The sequence below is a fragment of the Berghia stephanieae genome, chromosome 2, assembly GCF_034508935.2.
Source record: "Berghia stephanieae isolate SIO BIC M18660-M18661 chromosome 2, UCSD_Bste_1.3, whole genome shotgun sequence".
In the NCBI taxonomy this organism is placed as follows: Eukaryota; Metazoa; Mollusca; class Gastropoda; order Nudibranchia; family Aeolidiidae; genus Berghia; species Berghia stephanieae.
Window position 1 is genome coordinate 123,630,150 of NC_088361.1, and position 27,919 is coordinate 123,658,068.

General features: G+C 35.5%; 2 protein-coding genes across 2 annotated transcripts in view; one reads left to right on the top strand and one right to left on the bottom strand.

Annotated features, from left to right (window-relative positions):
• LOC144966491 (uncharacterized) overlaps positions 1–8,913 on the bottom strand; it is a 20,120-nt gene extending 11,207 nt beyond the window's left edge. The window contains exons 1-8 of the mRNA XM_078903096.1: positions 8,756–8,913; positions 7,382–7,563; positions 4,685–5,324; positions 4,159–4,256; positions 3,574–3,691; positions 2,413–3,273; positions 1,751–1,852; positions 1,160–1,382 (exon numbers count right to left, since the gene is read on the bottom strand). Of these exons, the coding sequence (XP_078759222.1) occupies positions 1,160–1,382; positions 1,751–1,852; positions 2,413–3,273; positions 3,574–3,691; positions 4,159–4,256; positions 4,685–5,324; positions 7,382–7,541 (2,202 nt within the window). The 5' untranslated portion in view covers positions 7,542–7,563; positions 8,756–8,913. The remainder of the gene's footprint in view (positions 1–1,159; positions 1,383–1,750; positions 1,853–2,412; positions 3,274–3,573; positions 3,692–4,158; positions 4,257–4,684; positions 5,325–7,381; positions 7,564–8,755) is intronic.
• Positions 8,914–8,932: 19 nt separating this feature from the next.
• LOC144966492 (serine/threonine-protein kinase 16-like) lies at positions 8,933–26,875 on the top strand. Its single transcript, XM_078903097.1, has 8 exons — positions 8,933–9,056; positions 11,783–11,953; positions 13,666–13,906; positions 15,954–16,093; positions 16,534–16,654; positions 17,020–17,115; positions 18,331–18,455; positions 18,884–26,875. Exons 2-8 carry the CDS (start codon positions 11,853–11,855, stop codon positions 19,008–19,010), a joined length of 951 nt encoding a protein of 316 aa, XP_078759223.1. The 5' UTR covers positions 8,933–9,056; positions 11,783–11,852; the 3' UTR covers positions 19,011–26,875.
• The last annotated feature ends 1,044 nt before the right edge of the window (positions 26,876–27,919 follow it).

Here is a 27,919-nt window from a genome sequence, read left to right on the forward strand (position 1 = left end):
GAGAGAGAGAGAGAGAGAGAGAGAGAGACAGAGACAGATATAGACAGACAGACAGACAGACAGAAAGAGATAAACAGACAGAGTGAGAGAGAGAGAGAGAGAGAGAGAGAGAGAGAGAGAGAGAGAGATAGATAGAGAGAGAGAGGAGGAGGAGAGGGAGGAGGGAGGGAGGTATATGTCATACTTTATTACTGGACCAAGTTTGATTGTCAACGACTCAACAGATTCATCTCCATCTAACTTAATTAAAATCATATAATCGTTAAAATATATAACTGCCTGTGCTTGCTTAGCCTTATAATTTTCTGATTTGTCCACATCAAAACCTACTCCATGTTATTAATGTTTTCAAAGTAGGGTTGTAAGATTCATTTGCATGCACTGACAGACTTTATTACTAGACAGACCAATTTCGAATTATGAAGGCTCAAAAGATTCATCTTGATCTATCTTAATCGCCACAGTGGTATAATAATTAAGATAAATAAGTGCGTGTGTGAGTAAGAAGCCTTTATGAATGCACAAATGAATATCAGATATCCTTCTTCAAACTAAATGTTTGTGGTACAATTGAATTGCATCTGTTTGTGCGGTTTTGTGGTCTTGTGGACACTCGACCTGTAGGTCCCTGGTTCAAGTTCAGATAGGAATGACACACATTTTAATCCATAGAAAAGGCTCTTTACTCACATGCTCTCATTGTACCCAGGAGTAAAATGAGAACCTGACCAATAACTCTGTTGACAATAATTGTAATAGCTCCTTACAGGCATCGTGTCTTGTCCTACATGTTTAATGTTATTGATGGCTTCAGATCCCTTGTAAAACGCTTTGAGAATATTTTGGTGGATATATCAATGCTCACCTCCATTCTTTCCAAAAATGGCAGTATTCTTATGGATGTGATGTATTATTATTCAGCAAAATTCAGCATTCATTTTTTTTTTTAAGTTACAATAATACTTATTAGTCTAAATCTTTTGATGAAAGGCACATTTAAAAAAATCAATATTGATCTTTTCAACCCTGGTTGCAATACAAAACTCTTTTTAAAAATTGAATTAGAGATTTAAGTGAAATAGTTGATTTAGGTTAAAAATATCTTTAAACAAATAACATTTTGCAAATAGCAGAGAAAGGATATGGAAAATCAGAATACCTTAATCTTCTGTTCTTCTTCCTCTTTCTTTTTCTTTTCTTCCTCTTTCTTTTTTCTCTTCGCCTGTTTTATCCTGTCGGCATACCAGTCCTCATAGATGGCATCACGAATGTCTGATGTGCTATTAAACTCACGCTCTTTCAATGTTTGTGTTGCTGATCCTGGCAATGTACCATACCTTGGTTTGGGCCGATGCTGAACTTTTGCCTCTGCAGTCACAGGTCTGAATTGTTGCCAGAAAAAAAATATGTCGTTACTCCCAAATAAACATATTTATAAATAACAAGGAAAACTCGAAGCTTGTATCCTTCTTAAAACAACAGAAAAAAAATTAGAAAAAAAAATACAAACAGTAACATTTCACAGATAAAGGTCAACAAGTATCTTGACAAAATCAAAGAAGAAGAATAAAATAAAAATTCATCTCAAATATGTACATCTTAACTTATTGTACTTAAAAACTTCTTCATGCACTCTACAATGGAATACATGAGGAATATCTCAATTCTGGTTATCTTATGCTAAATTTATTTTAATTATACAGATTGTTTTTATATGCAGACATTTTCATGCGTAACTTAGTTTATCTACCTGACTTTCTTGGCTGGTTCAATGTACATCATAGTCTGGGCATCAGCTATCGTATCGATAACATTGTCTGTTCTTGCACGTTCCGACGTCTGTTTTCCTGACCTTGAACGAGCAGATTTTTAAAAATTCATCAATCAACTTGAGAAATTATTTCTTGATGTACTATTTCTTTTAAAATATGCCACCATAATAATAAGTCCTCTGACGGACAAATATATGTAATAATAAAATAAAGCATAATATAACAATCCCATAACTCTTTATCCAATGTTACTATGTTCTTCTGTGTAAAGATTTTCTTTGACTTTAGTCGCTATGTCATCATTTGATAGAGATTCTTCACAGATGAGATTTTGCAAAAGAACAATGATATGTAGCACTTTGAAAAGCTGTATTTCTCCCCCAAGTAGGATCTTATCTCCTTGCCAGATATTCATCTTGTGCCGCTATTTAGATACTTGCTTTTGATAATGCCCTATGCAATCTTAAGGCCAGTTAATTAAACTTGATTCAACCTAAGTCTAAGAATATGGGCTACTCGTTATGCATTTTTTGTGAGCCCATCAACCATTTATCATGATAAATCTTATTTTAATTGCCCTTAAGGATTATTAATAAAACAACTATTCAGCACAAAAGCATAACATAAATTAAATTCTTACTTCTTTGCCTTCTCCTCAGCTTTTGCTAATTTAGCAGTTGGATCAAGGGCAATCTCCTCACATACAGAACTCGTATCATCATTCTTGGAGTCCTTTGGCTTCTTTCTCTCCTGTTTTTCCTGTTTTTCATCTTTTCTTCTCCTTTCTCTTTCCCTGTCATCCTCCACCTCCTCTCCTAACTCATTAAACTTTCTCCTATCTTCTGGAGAACTACGTCCTCGTAATGATGGCTTCTTGCTATATTGATCTGGTGACATTCTGCCATTGGAAAGTGATGTCCTTGGTGCCGGTTTGCGATTGGCTGCAAATAAATTATCAAGATCATCATCCGTTGATCGGAATTTTCTTTCTCTCTGTCTTTTCTCTTCCTGTGCCTTTGCTTGAGACTCATTACCTCCAGTCAAAAAATCAAGTAGAGATGAATTCTGATTACTGCTGAGCTTTCGTTTTGGATCATCATCTTTGCTACTTTTATCATAAGGAGATTTCCGACCTAAGTCTCCTCTCTGTCCACTGCCGGTAGGGGTCTTTTTCCCATCTGCAAGTCTTGAATTCCGGCCAAGTGAAGGACTTCTTGATTCAGATCTTTTTGCTGCTTCTTTTTTATCTTTAAATGTAGGACTTCCTGATGTTTTCCGGCTATCTCGGCCTAACCGCCCCTTCCTGTCTTGCCCCATCATATCCTCAACTTCCTGTGCAGCAGATGATCGTGTTTTGCCAAACAGATCCATTGTTGGTGTTGTCCTTTTCATACTGGATGCATCCTGCCTTGATGGTGGCTCTGCTGTTGGGGAAGCTTTTCTGTCTCCAATTCTGCTGCGAGCTTGTGGTTTAGGTTTCTCACCAAAAGAGACCTGGCGACTGAATAAGAAAAAAAAAAATGGAGTGTAATATAATTATTCTAATGCAATAATAGTATGAAACAAATTCCATTTATATGAATTCTATTTATTTTTACAGAAATAAGATATCCTTAAAAATTCATCATGCAATTCAAAATAGAAAAAAATACTTTTTGATAATTAAAAAGAGTGTAAACTTCAGATTTTATAAAGGTGGTTAAACCTGCAAGGCTGAGAAAATATTTTCGTACATTATGTCTATCAAAAACCACCTTTAGACTTCTTAAACATAAAAGGACTAAGGGGTAAAAACAATTACTTTGGAGAATCATCACTCCTGTATCTTTCCCCTCGTTGTAGCCTTGGTGTCATCTTTTCTCTAGGGGTCTCATTTATGGGGTCAAGCATAGATTCTGTTGGTGTCACACCTCTCGATCCTGGGGAGCAATTTACGTCAAATGTCAGAAAAATGTCAGATTTGAAGATATATATACAGCGTAAAAAAACTTCCTGCATTGTCACTATTTAAAAAAATTATTCTTCAGAGCCATAAGAGCCATGGAGCCAAAGTGTAATGGACAATAGCAATTGCTTGCTACCTTTTTGATAAGATGCTAGTCTGTTGCAAAGTACTTTCTGTCAGATCTAACAGACCAGTTACCCAATCACTGCTGTGAAGACACGGAATCATACTAAATCTTGAATTCACCCAGGATTGATCTCAGTCCCTTTGCGTGTGAAGCGAGTACACAACTAAGCAATTGGGACCTCCGTTGTCACTAATACTTAATGTTCATTTTTTATCAAGAGAAGAACTGAGAGCATAACATTGTTTGTTAATTGCCTTGCAAATTGAACTTTATAACAATCTAAATATCTAACTTTTAAAAGAATTGTTTTTTACCTCTGCTGTGGTCAGGAGATGAGTTGGGAGAAACATTTCTAAAGTTTGGTGGTTGCCATGGCTTGTCACTAGCACCATCCATTCCTGGCAGACGGCGACTGGATATTGCAAAATAAAACAATAGTCAAGGTGAATAGTCTCTCTCTCTCTCTCTCTCTCTCTCTCTCTCTCTCTCTCTCTCTCTCTCTCTCTCTCTCTCTCTCTCTCTCTCTCATTCTCTCTCTCTCTCTCATTCTCTCTCTCTCTCTTTCTCTCTCTCTGTCTCTTTCTCCCTCTCTCTCTCTCTCTCTCTCTCTCTCTCTCTCTCTCTCTCTCTCTCTCTCTCTCTCTCTCTCTCTCTCTCTCTCTCTCTCTCTCTCTCTCTCTCTCTCTCAGAGACACATACGCACACTACTGGTAATTATAATTAAAATGAAATAGACAAAAAGGGGCCAGGTAGGCAGAGAATGACAAGAAGTGTACAGTTTTACCAATTAGAATAGTATGACAAAAAAATGATATGATTCATTTTAAGCCTATTCCTTACCCATCTGAAGTAGGAGTTTTTCTGCCAAATATGATATCCTCTTTACTAAAGTTCGGGGAACCTCTTTCCTTGGTAGGTGTTTTACGATCATATAAGTCGTACTTTCCAGATTCTTTTGGACTTTCTCTCGTGGGGGTCTTCCTGCCATAAAGTGACTCCAATTTTCCTTGATCTTTAGTTGTTTCTTTTGTAGGTGTTTTACGTCCATATAAAGAATCAAGACGTGACTGATCTTTAGGACTTTCTGCAGTTGGAGTTTTCCTCCCAAATATGGAATCTAGTTTTGACTGTTCTTTGGGGCTTTCCCTAGAGGGTGTTTTTCTTCCGTACAAAGATTCAAGATGTGATGATTCCTTCGGACTACTTCCAGTCGGAGTCCTTCTCATAAATTTTGAGTCTTCTTTAGGGGAAGGTGTTTTGTATGATGGGGGTCGCCAAGAACCAGTTTTAGATCTCCCAAGTGTGGCAGCCATTACTTCTTCATCTTCATCATCATCATAATGCCCACCACTACTACCAAGAAGCTGAGTGAGATCTCTTGCCCTCATGGTTGTTGTCCCAAGTCCACGACTCAGGTCTGGTGATTTGTCTGATCTGTATTTGGCAGATCCTGGTCGAGCAGCACGAGTTGTGCGATAATCTGGAGAATAGAAAATTTTTAAGCTTACAAAATACTATAAATATTACAACAACTATAATCTATTATCAGGACAAATATCACTAATTTTATTATGACGACCTCATAAGATAAGATATTCTTTTTAAATATTTTAGCCCTATGTCGCATGCGTAAGCTACTCAGAATAAAATGGATGGATAGAATAAAAAATGAAGAAGTATGGAAAAGAACACAGCAGAAACCAGTGGGAGAGGATATAGGAAGAAGACGATGGAGGTGGATTGGACACACGCTTAGAAAGAATGACTCAACTATAACAAAGAAAGTATTGGACTGGAACCCTCAGGGCAGAAGATCAAGGGGAAGGCCACGAGGAACATGGAGAAGAATTAAAGAAGCTGATATACAGAGAAGTGGTAAAACCTGGAATGAGATAAAAAAGTTGGCTCAGGATAGAGAAGGATGGAAACTGTTTGTCTGTGGCCTATACCCTGACCCAGGGTGAAAAAGGCAATGATGATGATGATGTCACATATGCTGAAAGTAACTTTTTATCCATATTGTCCTTCAAAAAGATGACACATAATAAAAGATAAAGTATTTGAATAATCAATCTAAAGATAATAAATCGAAAGGTGAATAAACAATATAAAAACATGAAGAAAATAAATAAACTTAATTAGCAAATAAGTCTTTCTAATATATTCTGTTTGGTCAAAAATGTTAGATCCGACATGCATTTGGTCAATTCAAATAAATCATCAGATAATGTAGATCATCATTCAAAAACAGTTGGAGATTTAAACTTTAATTACCCTATAAGAAATAGAACTAATCCGATATGTCATCACAAAATAAAAACAAGATAAACACCCCCATGTCAGTTTATAGTGAAAAACGTAATCAATTCTTCAAAGTTAAAGATGAATAAAGATATATGGGTGTAGAGAAAACTGTTGAAAATATCCTGAATTGCATTAGAAGGTAATGAAGCGTTACATCACATAGGAAAAGAACGAGAGCTGTTAGATACAATCAGGAAAAGGCAAAGGACATTTTTCAGACATATGGAGAGGAGAGGAATTGAAAAATTGGCAACATCAGGATTTGTAGAAGAGAAAAGAGCATGTTGAGGAGAAAGAATGACATTCCTTAAAAATCAAAGACAGAACAAATCAATTTCTTTCCAACAGAGACAACGCTGTTAATGGCCAGGTACTCATTTTACACCTGAGAATGGTGAGAGAATGTGAGAAAAGAACCTATTCCAAGGACTCAATTATGCACCACTCAGAACATGGCTCAAACGCAGGATCTTCCGATCTGGAGACCACAAACCCGCTTTATTTGACGTGAAAGACAAAATCATTGATTGATTGAAAGTCAAGTTAGAAATTAAAAAGAAAAGAGCTCAAACGTTCCATTCAAAAGGAACATAAGACTGTCAAACTAACTGTGGTCTAAAGGAAGGCTTTTCTAACAACTTTACACAATTTCCAAATAAAATCAGGACAAATAATACATATATTCTGATACTGTTAGACAGGCAACAATCCTTCTACAGTCCGAAGAAGAGGTATCAGCTGAGTCAGACTGTTATGGGCAAAACAGAGTTTCTTCTGAACTCTTCTTCTGCTTTATTAGTTCCACCCTCTGCCCACTGCCTGCACTGTGTCCACCTTGTGTTTGCACATGCACATTGGAGTTTGAGTCCGAATAGCCAAGGAAGGCTATTCAGACTCAAGTCGTAACATGGAAGAGAGTGGTCGGCAATGCACCTGAAAGGGCATGCCACACACAATGAATGGATGAATGAATAATAAAAGAAAAAAACGAAAATCTATTACTTGGATTGATTTTCCATCCTTCAAATCTTTTGTTGTTGATATCTTTGTTTGTTTTGTTTTGTTTTTGTTTTGCTTTTTTGGGGTGGGGGGTTGTTTCTTTTTGTTTTTGTTCCCTTTGTTTTCTGGGGGGGGGGGGGGGTTAGGGTTTTTTTTTCTGTTCTTTTAATTTTAATTGGTGCAAATTTGATCAAGAAGGATACTATTCTAAGCATCAATAAGAAATATATTCACCTGAATTATGCAGAGATCCAAGACCATCATCATCACTGTCCGTGACATCTGCTGTCAAACCTAGTGATTTTCTTTGATGCAATTTTGCTTGGAGTTCATTTTGAAACGAATCTTTAGGTCTTTGTCTCCTCGACCGTGGAACAGCATCAACCTCATCCATAATAGAGCTGTGCTGTTGGACACTGTAGATATATAATGATCAATAATATTAATCTACAATATGACTTGACTTAAAATGAAAAATTCATTTGCCATGTATTCTCAAAATTGATTATGTTAAAAGGCAAACAGTAAATTGTTCAAAACATTGTAATCCTAATTACCAAGAAGATATTATATTTAACAAAAAGGTCGATAGCCTGTGACTGTAGAACATCTTTTTATCTGATAATTGACAGTCTTCATCTTTGAACCTTTTGATCAAATGTTTCAGAAACCCCATTCCTTGAGAAACTTATCATCATCATCATCATCATCATCATCATCATCATCATCATCATCATCAACAACAGCATCATCATCATCAACACCATCATCATCATCATCATCATCATCATCATCATCATCATCATCATCATCATCATCATCATCGGTAGTAGTAGTAATAGTAGTAGTCGTCGTCGTCGTCGTCGTAGTAGTAGTAGTAGTAGTAGTAGTAGTAGTAGTAGTAGTAGTAGTAGTAGTAGTAGTAGTAGTAGTAGTAGTAGTAGTAGTAGTAGTGGTGGTGGTGTTGGTGGTGATAGTAGTCAGTTATTAAAAAGCTGATTTTAATTGGCATTGTCTACAGTGTATCAAAAGTCTTGTTCATTTGAAAGTTGCATATGAATATAGTTTAACACTAAATGACTTAATGAAACACGTTCATTACAATTTTAAAACGTCATTGAGTGAGTCACAATTCAAACAATATTGAAAAGGACTCTTATTAACGGACATATCCGGCACAAAATCACGTTCGATTGAAGATACCTAAAACTAGATATAGCTTGTAGCTTGAATATATTTTTGTTTATTTCAGTTTGGGTTCCGACTTGAAATGTGCAACATTCAAATCGGTCTATGTTTGATTCAGCAATTTAAATCAAACAAATTATGGAATCTTTGAAAAAAATAAGCAAATACTTTCAAAACATATTATACTAGTCATATAATTTAATCAAATATTGTTTGGCAACATCACAGGGCTCACTGTGATTATTATCTTCTGCACATCTGATCCGCTCCCGATATTTTTAACATGTTTTATCATGTGCACATTATAGAATATTTGAAAAAAAACTCTTTTAAAATTTCATAACATATTGCAAAGCAACAACTTTTATTTCTTCATAAATTAAGCATTGCTTTCTACTCCTTGTTGTTTATTTACTGTACCTCTATTCAAATAATTTTGGCATGCTAATTTGTGGCTTCCAAGAAAAAAAATTAGGCATTTGTCGCCATGTTTACACTAGTAACTGGATCTACTAAAAATAATAAGCGTCGTACAGGAAACGAAAAACGGATTCCTTGATTTTTCTTTTTAGCTCTTCGGTGTGAAAGGTCATGTTTAGTCAGCAGTCAACACACTCGACTCGTCAGTCATTCAGTCAAATCACCGGCCAATACGTTAACAAAAATGATTCGTGGCTATTGAAATCCAGGCGAATACCAACATAATTAAAGTTAGAGAAAGGTTTGTTATAAGTGAAATTGTTGTGAGCTTGGTAAGGTCTGAGTTGAATATGATTTTTTAAAATATATTTTATATTCAATCAATTTTTTTTTTGGCTGCTCTACTCTCTATTCTATTCCTCCGAATGCTCAGGAAAATAAACTTGAGGTTGAACTTGAACTCGGCTAGCCTCCAGAAGCTGATGGGTGACGGACGAGAGGTCGATGCAAAAGTAAATAGCTATCGCCATTGCGAATTACTGGCATTACACTGGTCCATACTCCATGACCCGTTCACTTTTGCACTTCGCGCTGCATTATCAAAGAGAGGACAGAGGTAAACCTAAATAACAAAGCCAAAGTCTCAAGACGCGAACAGAGGTTGAAAGTGAAAGACAGGATAGCACAAACCCGTTGCCCACTGGCAAAAGACCCCCGCCCCCCCCCCCCCCCCCAAAAAATGCATACATTCATCATTCACACAGACTTTCTCGCAAATAACAAAAATAAATCTTGAGAACGGAAACCGTTCGGAGAAATAGAGGATACGTTTATTTTCCCGAGCATTTGGAGAAATAGTCACTTCGTTTTTGGGTTTTTTTTCTGGTGACCAAGAATTTGTTCTCCCCAGTCCCTAGAAAACTAATCAATACCTAGGGCCTATTTGGCGAAGGAGGCCAAAGTCTTGGGCCAGTTTAGCTAAGGAGACCAAGATTTTGGCTTCTTAGCGTAAAACCGTATTTTCGTTTATGGAACTGTTTCTTTATGTTGAAGAGGCGAGTTTTTTTTTCTTCAATTTATTTATTACTTTTGAGGTTTTGTTGCTGTTCTTGTTTTGTTTTTTGTTGTAATAATAGTACTCTGCCCCTCCCCCTCCCCCAAGAAAAGTAAACAAATTATTGAAACAAGAGAAAATTGAAGAACAAAAAAACGAAAACTAAAGAAAGAATAAGAAAATTAAAATAATGTTTGTGTTAGGTGGCTAATAACATGCAACCTCTAAAAAAAACACCAACAACATCAAAAACAATAAATAAATAAACAAATAAAAGCATGCCTTCCTGTACATAAAGCAAAACCATGGTCTCCCAAGCAAAAATTGAAAATATTAGAAGAAAAGAAAACTAAATAAAATATTGTATTGGATAGCCAATAACTTAACAATCTCTCTTATGACTTTTTTTTTTTTGGGGGGGGGGGGGGGGGCATGATAATAATATTATTATAAGGCCTTAAAAAATCAAGAACAGCAGCAAAAACAACCAAACATGTAATAAATAAATAGAAGAAAAAATTTGCCTCCTCAACATAAAGAAACAGTTCCATAAACATTCGGATTTACCCCGGGAAGCCAAAATCTTGGTCTCCTTAGCCAAAACGAGCCATTTTTGCTAGGGAGACCAAAACAAAACAATAAATAAAATAAAACGAAGTGGTAATTCGGACCCGAGTCTGAATTGCTTCCCGTGGCAATTCGGACTCCTGCCACAATGCGCCTGCGCAATCACAGGAAGTGTCAGAAGTGGAAGCTGGCTCAAAAGTGAAGCGTGGTAGGGTGGGGGGAAGCTGCTCGTTCTCAGTTGTCAGTCGGTAGGAGGGCGAGTGAGCGAGCAAGTCACGTTTTAGAACTCGCGAAGATGACTGCCTTCAAAAGCGGTGATCTATTATTCCCCTTTGTCTTACTTTTTCGTGAGTACTTTTTAATTGTAATTCTAGACCTTTTTGCTATCCAATTTCTCCATTTTTACTTGCGCTGATATGACCTAAATGTGTTGCAAGCTCCTTAAAAAACAAAACATAGATCTAAATATTCATGGTCTTTGGGAGATTACAATTGTAGTCGCAATTGTTAATGTTAACAATCAATTTGCCCTCGCATAGAAAAAGGAGTGTGTTTGTGTAATGATTGGAAGATTTATTTGATTTGCCATGAGCGTGTTGCAAAAGATACATGAATGACATATCTCTACATTATATAATTTGCCATTTGCGGCCGCGAAAAAGTGCAGAGAAAGGAGAATAATATGACTTTGGGCATTGAGCGTTTTATTTAAAAGGCAGTATAGGTCGGGCTTTGACAAAAGGCAGTGTCTTAATTCTTTTTTAATTAAAAAAATATGCTGTTTTATTTCTAAATATAAAAATAGAGGCGATTATAATAAAATAAGCACTGGTTGAATACGGAGAGATAATGATCAACTGGTAATGGGATTGGTGGGGGGGGGGGTAACCCACAAACGGCCGAGGCGCTGGACGCAGGGGAGAACATGGTGATATGAGATCAAAGAGAAAAAGTCGCCGGCTCTTGGGTTGTGGAAATGATTGTTGGGGGGGGGGGGGGGGGGAGTGTGTGTGGTTATTCTGTTTTTAATGAATTAGAGATACTCATGAGTGTGTGTGTGTTTAGGAAGACCAATACGGTTTCTATAGCTGCAAACGGAATAGTAACTGAGAGTTTCACTAATGATAAGTTTATCATTCGGGCGTATTGCATTGCAGTATTCCGAATCGAAGAGCCATGGAGTTATTCAGAGTCGACCCTGGTTAGCCACGGAGTTCAATTCAATTTAGACTCGAGTCCGAATTGCCATGGGAAGCAATTCAGACTCGGATCCGAATTGCCACGGGTAGCAATTCAGACTCGGGTCCGAATAGCCTTTTCCACAAAAAAAACCAACCCACTTCATTCACTTAATTTTATGTATTCAATGCTTCATACACAATGATATTATTCATCTTTGATTTCAGGTGTGTTTATATATTTAAATTTATATATATGTCAAAGACTGTAAACAAGTGTGAGCAAAAAAACAAGTGAATGCTGTTGAGTGTTTTGAGAAAAATGGGGTGCTTTTGTGGCAAGGAATCCATTAATATAGATGATCGGAGATTTGTTATGAAACATCGTCTAGGTGAAGGGTAAGACATTTCTTATGTTTTTGTTTTTTTTGTTTTTTTTTAAATTTTTATTTTGATTTACTATTAATATTTTTTAAATCACTCACGTTACATATTCCATTAAAGATCATCCCTTGTTGATTTTTTAAAAAGCCAAATCTTCAGGCTGAAGATCGTATGGCCATTTTTTTTCAGTAACCGAGGTTTTAGAGGGAAGTAGGGAGCATTTTTTTAAAGTCATGAGTCGAAAGGGCTTGTTTACAAGTGGTTGGTAGAGAGTTCCAAAGTTGGATGGTGGAAGTGAGGAATTTCAAAATTAAATGCTGAGTTTCTTGTTTTGTTATTGTTCTGTTTCAAATGGCTAGTTGGAATTTTAAGTTTTCAGTTTTGTGCTCTGTTTTTAGTTTTGTTTGAGGAGTTTCTTGATGGATCTTCTTTCACGTAGTGGTTTCCATTGGAGATTGTTTATGATCTGAGTTACGCTCATATCCCGCTCATAGTTTCCACTGACAAATCTGGCAGTCTGACATTGGACTTTTTCTAGCTTATTGATTTCTTATGATGTGTGTGTGGTTGCCACACTGAGCTATTATATTCCAATATGGGCCTGACATGTGCTTTGTAGCATTTCTGCTATGAAATGACAGTAGCGGATTTGTCTATTGAAGGAAGGCCATGGTTCTATTTGCCTTATTAGCTGTGTTGGCAAAATGCTTCTTCTACTTCATACTACTGTCCGGGGTCAGCCGAGGTACTTTGCATTCTCCACAAACTGTAGGGCTTCGTTATGGATTTCATAGATAGAGTTGAATGTAAGCTTTTCTTTTTGTTTGTCACCCTGAGGACATGACACTTTTTGTGATGGAATTCCATTCTCCATCTTGCCTCCCAGCACTGCAATTTAAGATCTCGCTGTAGTATGACAGTATCAACCTTGTTTTTTATTTCTCTGTACAAGAGAGTATCATCTGCGAACAATTTCAACGTGGACCCCGGATGTAGTAGGTGGGCTAGAGGTCATCAGCTTTGTCTTCTATCCCTCTCTTTATGTTTTCCGAGTTGCTCTCTGTCTTTGTCTTGGAATGGGATTGCTTGGTTTTGTTCTTGCCTTTGCCTGAGTCATTAGCTGAAAGGGAAACAGTCAAATGTATAGTTTTGGGAAGTGATATTTTTTTTCCCTGTTGTTAAATGATCTTTATGTATATTTAATAAATATTTTGTATATATATATGTGAGTGGATTCTTGTGCTGGTGCCTGGATGAGACTTTTTTGTGATCTCAAACTAAGTACATTGATGGTATGCTCTTTGAATCTGTTCCTTATTTGAAGCAATTCCCCTTTATCTTACTTTTTTGGGGGGTACTTTAACTGTCATTCTATGTTTTTTTATTATCCCATTTTCTTCTTTTTTACTGGCGCTGATATGACCTAGTCTAAATGTGTTGCGAACGCCATAAAACCCTTAAATACAAAAGCAACAAAGATCATCCAATTGTCTTTGCAGTTTTGCATCTATGCAAATAAAATACAGTTCTCTCCAATTTAAGGCCCATAAAATATCCACCTGCAATTATTTTTCAAGTGTCTTGACACTCTCAGGGATTATTTATTATATAATTATACAAATCTTGTAAATTAAAATGCATTTTATTTTTCGTCTGTCCTAAAAGGTTTATATTTCTAGATATATCATTGAAAATATAATGTTTTTCATTATCTGCCCCCTCTGCAGTGGTTTCAGCTATGTAGATCTTGTTGAAGATGCTCGAACTCACAAGGCCTATGCTTTGAAACGCATTATTTGTCATTCAAAAGAAGAGGAGGAAGTGGCTCAGCAGGAGATTGCCATCATGCGAGACATCCACCACCCCAATGTTATTCCCTTGGAATGTTACATCATACAGAAAGTGGGACAATACACCAAAGCGGTGGATATTGTCAGCAAAGTCTATCTGGTTCTTCCTTTGTATAGGGTGGGTTGATAGAAATATGTCATCTAATGGTAGTGGGAATTAAGATAGGCATGTTTATTTTGATATTTTTGAGATAATGGGGATTTTATTTGTATGCTCTCATATAAGTCCTTGTAGTTGTCTAACTTAATTGTCATTTTGTAGCTATTCACTAAACTTGATACAGTTTAGCCCACTTATAACTACATCTGTTATAACCCCATCCTCTCTTTAGCAAAATGGAGTTCAAGTACCTTTTTTTCCCCCTATATATTATTAGCAACATTAAGCTCATTGTACCGACATACAGTTTAGTAAAAACCCAATATAACAACATCAACATGGCAGTAATCACCAACTTCAAATCGACATACAAGGCTTTCCAATGTTTTCCAACCGATGAAAAATATGTAGTCATAGAGCTAATAAAAATGCCTGATTGGCCAATCAATAATATTCAGCCACCTCCGGCCAAGTTGGTGTTGGCATTTTCCTTAGGTGAAGCAAAGCAAGACAGAAACCTTGCTTTTCTGGTGCTTCCCATTGTCCTAGTGTTCATTAGCATTGTGTGAATGGACGCCATGGCAATCAACCATCTAGTGAACGCTCAACATGAACAAAACACGCCTCAGTTATAATATACTGCATTAACGACCATCTATCATTATAATCTCTATTCGATGATCACAAATACGAAAACGAATCACGATGTTCACTCTTACTTCTACCTAGTCGGAAAGAATAACGCTGACTTAATACCTTTGGCACACTACTAAGCACCACAGCAGTCGACCTGCTTGTGAACGCTTGTGCAACCTAATCTAGAATTTTGTCTTGCTTTGCCACACCTACGGATAGGGCCTCAGGGATTCCCACAACTTGACCACCATCATTAAGAACCAAGAGAAAATCAAATAACATCAGTTCGAACCACAGAGAGCAAAAAAGGTAGCATTTGCTGGTGTTCATGTAGCTGTGCTGACGTAGCTCAAGCAGAGTCAAGCGATCAAGACATTGATGTCAAAAACTGTCATTATAGAACAGGCAAAGATTATTGTAGACAAGCCAAGAGCTCATTCAAGCAATGACAGGCTCTGCCATTTCAAGAAGCAACATGGAATGTTTTCAAGGTAGCATACTTCAGTGAAGCCGCCTCTGTAGAAGACATCTATTGTCAAGTTTCCCCTCCATCATTTTTAACTTGTTCCACTACAATGATAACTCTATATAACATTTTTATTTTCTGGGTCTGGTTATAGAGAAGTTACATTGTGCATTTTCTATGTGTGAATAGAAGAGTAACGATGAATGCAAATCTATATATCACTGTGTCCTGCTGAAAGGAAGGTACATAACACATAATTATTCTGAACTCAGGTGTGAATGAGTAGGCTACCTCGCTATGGACAGTTTTAATACTGTCTTAGGGTGGGTAGAAAAAAAAATGTACCTGACAAGTAATTTGTTACTGTTCGAAATAGAACGTTGGCTCTATATAAGGCCCATTGTGTCCATCTGGTGTTATGTTGAAACAAATTAGATAAAGAAAATTGGGTCAAAATGATCAGACCTAGGAAATTAAAAGAAAAATGTAAACGAAACCATTTGTTCCATTATGATTCACCTTTTCCTTAGATATTGGCTTTATGTCCTTTCTAAATTTCAGTTAAATGGGATGTTCTTATTTGCATGGGATTTTTTGAGATGAAAATTGTCTTGTAATGCTTTTCTACAGGAAGTGAATTTTTTCCTAAGAGCCATAAGGCTCATGGAGTTAATTCCTGTTTCTGTTGAATAGACTCTAATGATTATTTGCGAACCTTTTTATAGAGTGCTAGTTTATTGTCTATTGTTTCCACTGGATCTAACAGACCCATATCTACACAGTCATGCTTGATGGACAAATGTGTCTGTAAATAAATTTCAACTATAGCTTGAACTGATACAAGTCTCTTTGCTTATGAAGCATATTACCCTCAAAAGGAGTTATTGGGACCCCGAATAATTGAACCACAGCAGATGATTTATGTATTTTGGTTGATAACGTTTTTGTTTTTCACTATTTCAGAAAGGAAACCTTTTGAACATGATAGATATATGTAAGGCCAGAGGAGAAAATATGGAGGAAAATAAAATTTGGACTCTAATGCTCGGCATTTGTCAAGGTGTGAAAGCTTTGCATGATCATGACCCTCCTTTCGCACACAGGTAAGGGACTTGGAATTCAAGGACGCTTGGAAATGGAGAAAGTTGAGCTTTGATATTCCAATCTTACAATCATTATATTTATTACCCCTATTACATAAAGTAAGGTTAATAAATCTTTTCCCCTCTCCTCCCTGGCGTTATGGGAATGAGAGAAAATTTGACCAGAATCTTGTCTTACACTCTTGATATCAACGATGCATTTTCTTAAAACAATAGAAAATTGTCTTCAATCTCAATTTAATGCTGGTTCTCTACGTCATCAGTGATACAAATTTGTCTTTTTCTTGACTACCATGCAATCTCTTAATATTTCATCAAAATCTAACTTTTTGAAACAGGATAACATAATGGATTGATCACATTCTCTCATTTCAATCTGAGGCTGAGGTCAATTTTGTAGCGCAATTTAGAAATCCATTCTCAATATGTATCATTTCCAGAGATATCAAGCCAGATAATGTGATGACAGAACAAAATGGAAAACCAGTTTTGATGGATTTGGGGTCAGCAGCTCGAGCTAGAATAGAAATACGATCCAATAAGGAAGCTGTTGCTTTGCAGGTCAGTTTACCATACAAAAATTCGAAAACTCATTTGATTTCACTTTGTTATCAAACAAGTAAATCCATTTTTATTATTATATTGTTTCTCATTGTTCAAAACAATTATGTTTTTAGAAGAGAGCCTACATTAAGTCTCTTTGGGTTTTTGGGGGGCTTTTTCCCCCTTTTTGGGGGGGGGGGGGGGTGTTCAGATTTGTTATTCAGTTGTGTTAATAGTTGTTCATTGAATCACGTAGGGACTAACATTTTAAAAATTCTTGTTGGGTCTTCATTTGATTTGAGTTAGTTGTGATATTTTACTCGTTGCTTCTGGCAAGACTTTTTATATTCATTCATTATGTTTGTTTCTGTTCTCTTTATTAGGATTTGGCTGCAGAGAGGTGTTCAATGCTTTACAGAGCACCGGAATTATTCAATGTGGAGTCAAATTCTTCCATAGATGAACGCACAGATATTTGGGTATGTAATTTAGTTGTGGAAGCTTTTGATCACAAAGGTAAAATTGTACATTTAAATAGGCTTGTGACTTATTTTCAACGTCTTTTTTTTCATGAATTCATGCCTGTGCTAGAGAGAAAACTAGGCTTGATGTACACTTACTACAGTTGACAGATCTCCTTGAAGGCCATACTACTATTTTCTTTTCTCATAAAGTCTCACTTGGATTGTCAACTTTTTTTTTTCTTTCAAATTGCACGATAGAATTTTTTTCATTCTTACTTTCTGACAAGCAATTGGTGATTTCATTAATCAATATCTAGATAATCCAGACAAATATCTGCGGCTGAAGTAGTGTTGTTTTGATATATCAGGATCTTATTGTATTCATTTCTCTTGTGAGGCGTGCTTATCTTCTTCTTCTCGTATGCCTTTATATCTAGAGTCTCGTTTCGAAGTTTTTGAGTTCTTCTAGCGGGTTGAAAAGCTTTTTTATGTAGAGAAGTTGCTGAGGACCTTATCTCCTCTCTATGGGTTGTGTAATTTCTGCATCGCTGCAGTATATGCTCAGCATCTTCCTCCTCCTCACCACATGAGCAGACCGATGACTGTGTCAGTGTCAATCGTCTGTGCATATGCTTTTTAAGTCTATTGTGGCCTGTCCTGAGGCAGAACAAGATAACTTGTTCATGTCTAGGCAGCACATGGTAGTCATTTGAACACATTGGATGTTGTATGGAGGCTGTTAATTATGCGTTTTGTCTCACTGAAATTAAGCAGTATGTGTATGAGTGTCCTAGCACTTTTACAACACATTCTCTTACCCTTTTTTCATTGGTTGATATCAACGATATGTAGTAGGTCACAATAGGACTATTGCTTTGCTCATGGCATGTCATAGGAAAACGGGTTTTCTTTCATCATCACCTATTCTATAAATGTGAACATGGCAGTCACAAGAAAATATTTGAATAATAACTGAAGAGTGATGTATAATGTGACGTCGGATAATTAAAGAAAAATGTAAGAAAGAACCTTCTTTAAAAATTCAGTCTTCTGCAAGTTGGCTGAGTGAAATTTTTCATTTTCATCTCTCTCTAGACAGTATATCACCCTTGGATTTCTTTAAACAGTTACATCTGCTTTGTACCAGTTTCCTTAATACAACAGATTTTTTTTAAATATGTATTACAAGCAACTAGTATATCCTTAGTTAATTCTATCCAATCTATTTAGTCCCTAGGCTGTGTTTTGTATGCTCTGGCATTCTTAGAAGCTCCTTACCAAAATGCTTACCAACGTGGAGACAGTCTGGCCCTTGCTACCATGGCAGGAAAAATGTCATTTCCAAGTGATACGCGGTAAGGATAGAGTAAACGATAACCTTGAAATAATGGTGGTTAATTGTTGTTGGGTTTTTTTTTAATGATTTGTTTTTCTAGGGGTGGGGGAAGGGGGGGTTCCTTCTTTTTTTTTTTAAATTTATTAAATCAGGATTGTTAGACTGTATATTTGTTTAAAGATGATTTGGTGTCTCATAACTACCTTTTTTTTTTAATTGCTTTTTTTTTTTCGCAAATTAAAATGGTAAATATCTATTAAAAAATGAGAGTAATAGCTTCAACTTCAATAAGGTATGAAGTCAGCACTAGGGTGTTTTGCACTCGAACCTTCCCTGTGATATGAAGTTAAAAGGATTTTTGCCATTTGTTGGCCATTGGCCTTTAGGGTGACATGGTGCAATATTTTTAGTCACAAATGTTTTTGATTTGTTTTATATTGGATTTAGATACTCCAAGAATTTGACAGATACTATTGCCTGGATGATGAAAACCAACATTCAAGAGCGACCCTTTATAGACCAAGTTATAGAGAGGATAAGTCCCTATGTGCAAAGAGATATTAACAGAGTATAATTAGGTTGTTATAACGTGGAGTTTTATTCATGTTTACCTTTGTAAATTTTAATAAAATCTCATGATTGCTCAAATGGTAAGTGTTACCATCCAGAACTTCAATTCATAAAGTATTTGGATAATGTTTTACAGATTATCTTTTTCTTATTGACTGGATCTGAATTTTGATCATATAAACGCAAAAAGCTTACTGTTCCAAGAATACACATTTTTTTATTCTTAACAAAATTAATAATTTGGAGTGGAAAACAATGCAGGTGCATCATAATTTATGGCCTGACACTTCCCTAAAACGTTTGTTACTACTGAGAAAAGTTTACACAGCCCTGGACTAGACTTGACTGCTGACATCACGGTTATGCTCAATGGCAATTCACTAGATGTCATTGAACAAGTATGTCACATTTTCTTTGACTGTTATTTTACATCACAGCATAATATCTCTGCATTTTCATTGGCTGTTGTGTTTTACCTCTCTGCAGGATATCTTGACCCCTATATCATTTCTTTTTTTAGACAAATTATTGTCGCTATCAGTGGTTCGCTATGTCGATATAACCGTCTTGTGGTAAAGTTTATGTCGATATAGGCGATTTTTATTTACTAATGTTATATAGCGAAGAAAAAAACGGGACTTTGATGTCATGTCGATATAAGCATGATTTCGATATAACCATTGTCGATATATCTGCTCTACACTGTACTTGGAGGTTCGGGAAAAGTACACAGATTTTGTGTTTGATGATGCATGTGGCAGATCTGGATAACCATATTTTTTTCATAGATATATTAATGCTCAGGAATATGAGCCCTGCAAAATATACTGAAGGAGATGTATTCTTATTTGAAATTTGAGTACACATTAATTTACAGATCTTTTCATCTTTTCTCTCTTACTCCCCTGTAACTGAAAACAGGGTGTTTTTGTTTTTTTACCAGAAATGGACATATGTCTTGGAATCTACACCTGTTCCCTATTTGAACTAATTCCCCTTTGTCTCGCCTTTTCTTTTGTGCTTTAATTGTAATTCTAGAACTTTTTTACTTTCCCATTTTCTTCCTTTTTACTGGCGCTGATATGACCTTAATGTGTTGCAAGCGCAGTAAAACCCTTAAAAACAAAAACAAACATCTCGTTGTGCCTATTGTAAGATTATTGCAATATTTACTGAAATACATGGCTTTTAAAATCAAGGTATAGGCAAAAATTTGGATATATAATAATCAAGAAATGATATTATTTACCTTATATTTAAAGCAAACGGGGGACAATGAAGTATTACCAAACATTAAAAATGTGTTTTCACTATTTTTTTTTTTTTTTAAATTAAATTACTTGAATTTTTTTCAAGTGCTCACAGTCGCAAAAACTAATCCTTTATTGTGTTAACATTTCATTCCCACACAGTTCACCTAATTTCTATGTCTCCAGGGTCTAGTCAAATTGTTTCATGAGGGGAGGGGGGGGGGGCATTTTAATTTGTCCATCTGCTGAGTGTATCCTATGCTTATGTTTAGGGATACTTTTAGGTAGTCTTTTAATAAACATATTGATACATTTTCCGTAGAATCTACCCTAATTTGAACTTGTCCCTTTGGCTTACTCTGTCTTTGGGGGCTTTTAACTGCAGATCTCCAACCTTTTGGCTATATCATTATAAATCTAATAAACAAATTGATCGTAATAGGATGTTATCATTTACATACATGAAATCTATCAACAAATCTTCATGTACATTCTTTGAAAATTAATGAAGAAATAACATGTGGTTTATGATACATATTCTTTTATTTTACAGTGCTGCTTGCTCTCAACTTTTCACTTTCATATTTTCATAAGATTGACATCCAAGTTCGGTTAGGTGACTCAAAATAATGGAAAGCCAAAGAAGAGCTAATATCTGAAAAACTATAAAATATATAAAAACAAAATGGATATCATTCAATGGATCATCAAGGTTTAATTGTTAGGTAAAACTGGTGTGAAAGTATTGCAATAATTATAGATTTTAGAACACATGTTCTAGATACGTCATTTTCTTTCAATGCACATGTTTATCATATTGTCCCATTTGGATTCTTTTGACGTGCTTTACCTTGAAACCCCCTTTCCCAACAATGACAAATTAGTGAATCTTTTATGCATCGTTGAATCTTTTAAGAAGAAATCACATGGTAGAGTATAAGATCAGGGCTGTAACTAGCTCAATCGTGTCATATTCATCGACTGACTATTCTTGTTCCGAAATTATGCCCTATCCATTGCATGGCTGTATGGGGAGCTGCTCCATCTTGATGTAGTGGTTGAATTTGAAATCTTCGTCATTTAGTCTCCACAAATTGCTGCAAGGCTCTCCAAATTTTGATCGACATGTCAATGTTACACTCAGCGCTCACAGATACCGTCTTCTGGTTTTCATCCATAAAAAAAAACAGAAAGGCCCCCATCACCCCTTGATGATTTAATGCCCACCAAAAAGTTGTTGGTTTTTTTTTTGGTGAACTAATCCCCTTTGCATCACTTCTTGGGGTTTTTGATGACCTCAATAAATAGAATTTTACTGTTTATGTACTCTTTTAAGTAAAAATAAGCTTCATCTAAAAACCAGATGTTCTTTTAAATGTTTTGTCTCTTTCAATTTTCTCAAAGCATCCATTGACACATCACAATTCTCTCCTGTGTATAGGTGTCTGTAAGAATGTGATGCACTTTAATTTTATAAAGAGTCAGCTTAAGTTCAACCATTGATATTCTTCTTACTGACTCTCAGTCAGGGAATGTTAAGCTCAAGAGACCGTCAAATTGACTTTTGGGGTTTCGCTCACTGATTGTGTATCTAACCTTTTTAATCTTTTCGAGAGCTGTTTGAGCTTTGAACAGACCTGCACTGTTCTTTGAAGGGTGGTTTTTTATTCATATTTTACACAAATCAGTGTATTTTAAACTTACTTGACCATTTCCAAATTATTGACTTTGTTGGATAGCATCTTTGTTACGTGAGTCCAGGTTTAAGTGTTTAGCAGATAAAGCTTGAGTTTTCTTGATTAATTTTGTTTCAAAATATGTGCTTACAATGAAAATGCGTCCTCGTAAACCAAATTTTTTGTTTTATCTATTCATCTTTGCATTCAACATTGAACCTGGTTGTTTACATTTCCATTAATACAGAGACTTCACTTAATTTCCATGCAACACCAGAGATATTAGCTGATCTTTGGTTTTCCATTTTTTTTTATCCTAGATGGTAGGATTTTTTGTTTGTTTTGATTGTATACTTCTTGTTGATGAAAGCACTGTGTTATAATGATTGGGACACACGTCTCACAATGATTTGATACTTTTGTGCAATATTAAATTGTTTTTGGGTTTACATTTGTCAATAATTATTATCTATATCAAAATGAGTAGTTTCTTTTTACTGACTGAGAGTAGTGACTGATTTTGTGAAACGATTCTTTTCATATCTGTGATTCTATTGATTTTGACTATCGTTTGTATTTATGCATTTAGACTACATTTGTATCAACAACTCATCTTTTTATGGTGTGCATTGTGTTATTCTGTCTGCGTGAGATTTGTTAATTGTATTAAATATAGATGACTTAGTTACAGTTCAAATTATATGTTTGTATCTAAAATTATACTTTCCTGGATTTATTCAATTCTGTGTTCTTATGGACATTTGAATTTTCTGATTTTTACTGTTTTCCCACTATAATTTTGAAGAATTTCATAATTAAAAAATATTTTCTATTGATACATCAAAATGTGGTAAGACAATAGACATGGTGATGTGCTAAAAATATGTTTGGAATTCATTATTATATCAATTTTTTTTAATCATTAGGGGCATTTCCCAGTTTCCACTCAGTCGAGCCCTAATCAATTCCCATTGAAAATTTAACTTTCGATTCCTTTCACTGTATGTTCTTATGCTAAATTTCATTTACTGTATCTAGTGCAATGCAAAGGTATTGTGAATAATTTTGATATTGTAGCTTAATAGTAATAATTAGATGCAGATGGCCCTCAATATTTTTTCGTTTTCATATTAGGATGGGCCATGGAAGTCTGCAGAGATCAACACTCTTGCTGTTCCTTTTCTTCATATATTATGTCTTTTGGACTTTATCACCAAGGACCTGCCTAAGACGAAGACTTTTTTTGTGAGGGATATTTATTTTCCATTGTAAATCTTAAAAAAATGTACAGGTAACTCATCCGGTTTATACTGGCCCTGGCCAGATCCTTGGCTGAGAGGGAAACAGTCAATTATATAGTTAATTTTGGGAGATGATATTTTTTTCCTTGTAAATTATTGCTTTGTTATGGACTGTATCATGTTTTGTGTACGTATTACATATGATTTGAGTGTGTCCCTCTTGGTGGGATCCTGTGCTTATATCTGGATGAGACTTTTTGGTGATCTCAAGCAAAGTACACTTATAGTGTGCTAATGGAATCTACATCTGTTCCCTATTCGGACCAGCCTCCTTTGTCTTACTTATTCTCTTGTGCTTTTAATAAATCTATACTTTTTTAATTTTCCCATTATCTGTCTTTTACTAGCGCTGAAATGACCTAAATGTGTTGCAAATGCTGTAAAACCCTTAAAAGACGAAACAAACAAACATTGATTTAATTTAAACAATTTGTTTTCCAATTTAAAATTTGGGTCCGATAGTTATGTCGTTTCTTCTTCTCTTTACTAGCCTATCCTGCTTCTTTGGTTTGTGATTGTATTTTTGACAGGGGATATTTTTTTTTCTGTAAATCTTCTGCCTGTTTGTTCTTGGTTATTTATAATTTAGCTTATGATATCTTTAGGTTATGATTTTGATTTACATTTGTATTATTTTTTTTAGATTGCTTGTTTTTTTTTGTTTCAGCGGTCTCTCATATAACCTCAATTGTGTTGGAAGAGACCTAAAGCAACAAACAAACATTGGATAAGTAAACTATGTTAATGTTATATCAAAGGATATGGCTCATGTAAATAATCAAATTTATCCTTGTCAACCCTGCACGGTTTTGTTGTTTCTTTAAACATCATTCAGGTATGCTTACTTGCTTGACTCGCAACAGTCATGTTGACGAAATATGGAATTCTTATCAGAATTCTAACATTGAATGCTCTTCTTCCACAACTTCAATATTTATTCAGCTTTAATGCCTGTATTTTTATCAGAATTTTCTTATTGCCTTTTTATAGGCTGTCTTTACACCATGTACTACAGATTTATTATTGTTCACTTAATTAACCTTAGTGTTGAAATGCGGTAGCTCCTAAAAAACTTGTTTATGTGAATATGGGAATAAAAGTGTGATAGAAAGGGCCTTATTCATGAATTTCAGAAATGTGTGTTGTTATTTTTATGAAATTACCCTTTACTTATATTTGACAACTTCTTGATTTTTTTATTTAAATCGATCGTTTTGCCAGAATTTATCTAGATATTGCAATTTAATAATCAGGAATAGTATTTACGTATTTAGATTCTTTCACTAGGTTGTTCACGAGCTGCACAAAATTTATAACTCAACGTAACTTTATGTCCCAAAATGGATCATGATATGTCATTTCATTATGTTGTAAAGATGAATAAATGCCTGACTGTGCGGGGTTCCTGATCTCCCATAATGGGCAGGGGGGTACATACTGTCTTCTATCCCCTTATATCTGTTTTCCAACATGCTTTCTGTCTTTGTCTTGGAATAATATGACTTAGTTTAGTCCTGGCCCTAGCCGGAGTCCAAGCTGGGAGGGAAATAGTCAAATGCATAGTAAATTGTAAATCATCTCTCTGTTATGTATTATTATATTTGTTGTTTTGAATGTATAATGTTAGCATTTGAGTGTATTCCTCTTTGTTGGATTTTGTGAATTGTGTCCATATGAGACTTATAGTTGTAGGTGATCTCAAACTAAGTACATCGGTGGTATGCTCTTGGAATCTTCATCTGATCCCTATTTGTTCCCAGTTCCCCTATGACTTACTTTTTCTTGGGTGCTTTAATTGTAATTCTAGAACTTTTACCTGGGTGGGGATCCTGACCTCCCATAGTGGGCAGGGAGGTACATGCTGTGTCTTCTATCCCCCCATACCCGTTTTCCAATTGTTTCCTGTCGTTGTCTTGTTATGAGATTACTTAGTTTTTGTCCTGGCCCTGGCCAGTCCTTGGCTGGGAGGGAAACAGTCGAATGTATAGTTATAGTTTTGGGATATATTTGATATATTTTTTCCTTGTAAATCATCTCTCTGTTATGCATTGTATTATGTTTACATATTATATTATATGATTTGTATACATTTGAGTGTATTCCTCTTAGTGGGGAACCGTGCTTGTGTCTGGATGAGACTTTTAGGTGATCTCAGACTAAGTACTTTGACGGTGTGCTCTTGGAATCTACATCTGTTTCCTATTTGAACCAATTCCCCTTTGTCTTACCTTTTCTTGGGTGCTTTAATTGTAATTCTAGAACTTTTTACCTTCCCATTTTCTTCCCTTTTACTGGCGCTGATATGACCATTAATGTGTTGCAAGCGCCGTAAAACCCTTAAAAACAAAACAAAAGAACTTTTACTATCCCATTTTCTTCATTTTTACTGGCACTGATATAACCTAATTGTGTTGCAAGCGCCGTAAAACCCTTAAAAACAAAAACAAAGTGTGTAAAAAAAAATTCATAGGTAGTAAAGCGGCTTGTATTAATAGAAATAAAACCAAAACAAACGATGCAGGCAAAGATGCTAATATGAGCAGTCAGTCTGCCATTTATATCACTGTTAGCTACTTGAGCTTATTCTGGTGTTACCATTCCTTTTCAATGTCTGTATAAACCATGATTGTTGTTTGATGTTCGTGTACATTAAAATGTGATGACTGAGTCAGGTTTGTTTAAGATAATATATGGTCTGCTTATTGTGTACTTTTTATGATTTCTTGATTTAACATTTTGAATATTGCATTTTAGGTTTTTATTTCAATTACAATGACCAGAAATTTTATGTTTTCTACTCAATACTGTTCATTTTTATAGATAAGCCATTCCTCTTTTTGTATTGATTATATTGCTGCACTTACATTGGTATTTGTAAAAACGACTTTACCCAAATTAATGATGGGTGAAATTCCCCTTAGGGAAAGGCTGGGTGGGGTTCCTGACCTCCCATTGTGGGCAGGGAGGCACTTACTGTGTCTTCTATCCCCCTATATCTATTTTCCAACATGCTTTCTGTCTTTATCTTGGAATGAGATTACTTGGTTTTGTCCTGGCCCTGGCCGGAGTCTTAGCTCGGAGGGAAACAGTCAAATGCATAGTTATTGTTTTGGGAGATTATATTTTTTTTCCTTGTACATCATCTCTCTGTTATGTATTATTATATTTGTTATTTTCAATGTATAATCTAAGCATTTGAGTGTATTCCTCTTTGTTGGATTTTGTGCTTGTGTCCGGATGAGACTTATAGGTGATCTCAAACTAAGTACATTGGTGGAATGCTCTTGGAATCTACATTTGATCCCTATTTATTCCCAGTTCCCCTTTGTCTTACTTTTTCTTGGGTGCTTTAATTATAATTCTAGAAATTTTTACTATCCAAAACAAGGGTTTTGAGCCTGAAATGTTCGTGTTTGGTATTTTGTTCTTTTTCAAAGCTTATATTTTCATTTTTGTTCTTTACTTTTTACAATGCATAGCTTCTAGCAGCTTTATATCAATTTGATTGTAGAGTAATTTGGGATAAACATCATTGGCCTAATGGGTCTGTAGGATTATGATTATATTTCTATTTTTGCATTCCTCCTTAGTAATGATAACTATCAGCATATATCAATTAACAAAACTTTTTATTACTATGCAGCAAGTTGTTTCTCCATCATTCATTCCTTAAATAACGGCGGGACCCATTTGTTTTATTCAATAGATAGAACTGGGTGGAGTTCCCAACTTCCCATAGTGGACAGGGAGGTACTTGCTGTGTCTTCTATCCCCCTGTATCTGTTTTCCAATTGCTTTCTGTCTTTGTCTTGGAATGAGATTACTTAGTTTTGTCCTGACCCTGGCCGGAGTCCTTGGCTGGGAGGGAAAGTCGAATGCAAAAGTTATAGTTCTGGGAGATGTTATTATTTTCCTTGTAAATCATCTCTCTGTATGTACTGTTTATTTTTATTTTTTTACATATGATTTGTAAACATTTGAGTGTATTCCTCTTAGTGGAATCTTTGTGCAGCTATGTGGTCTTGTGGTATGACACTCGCTTTCGGACCGGAATGTCCTGGATTCGAGCCTCACTCTTTCTCCGTACTGAAGTGTAAAATGAGTACCTGGCCATTAACAGCGTTGTCTCTGTCCAAAAAATTGTAATGTCGCCTAACAGGTATCATGTCCCGTCCTACATGTTAAAGCACTTTTTTGTACAAAATTAGTCTTTTGAATGTTTTCAGCGTGTTAAAGTAAGGTTGAATTACCTAAAAGTGCCCTAATCTCATTTTCGATAATTTTAGTGGAATTCGTCCTCACGACCAGCGCTTACCCCCTTAAGTGTTGCTGTTGACCAGGGACCCCTTGTAAGGCGCTTTTATCACATTTAGTGGATATTGCACTATATATATTTTAAAAAGCTCAAAGCTCAGCTCAATCTTGTGCTGATGTTAGGGTTAGACTTTTGGGTGATCTCAAACTAAGTACACTGATAGTGTGCTCTTGGAATCTACATATCTGTTCCCTATTTATTTGAACCATTTCCACTGTCTTACGTTTTCCTCTAGTCCTTTTAATTGTACATCTAGAATGTTTTTACTAACCAATGATCTTCCTTTTTACTGGCGCTGACATGTCTTAAATGTGTTGTGAGCGCCGGAAAACCCTTACAAACAACAAACAACAAAACAATAGATAGAACAC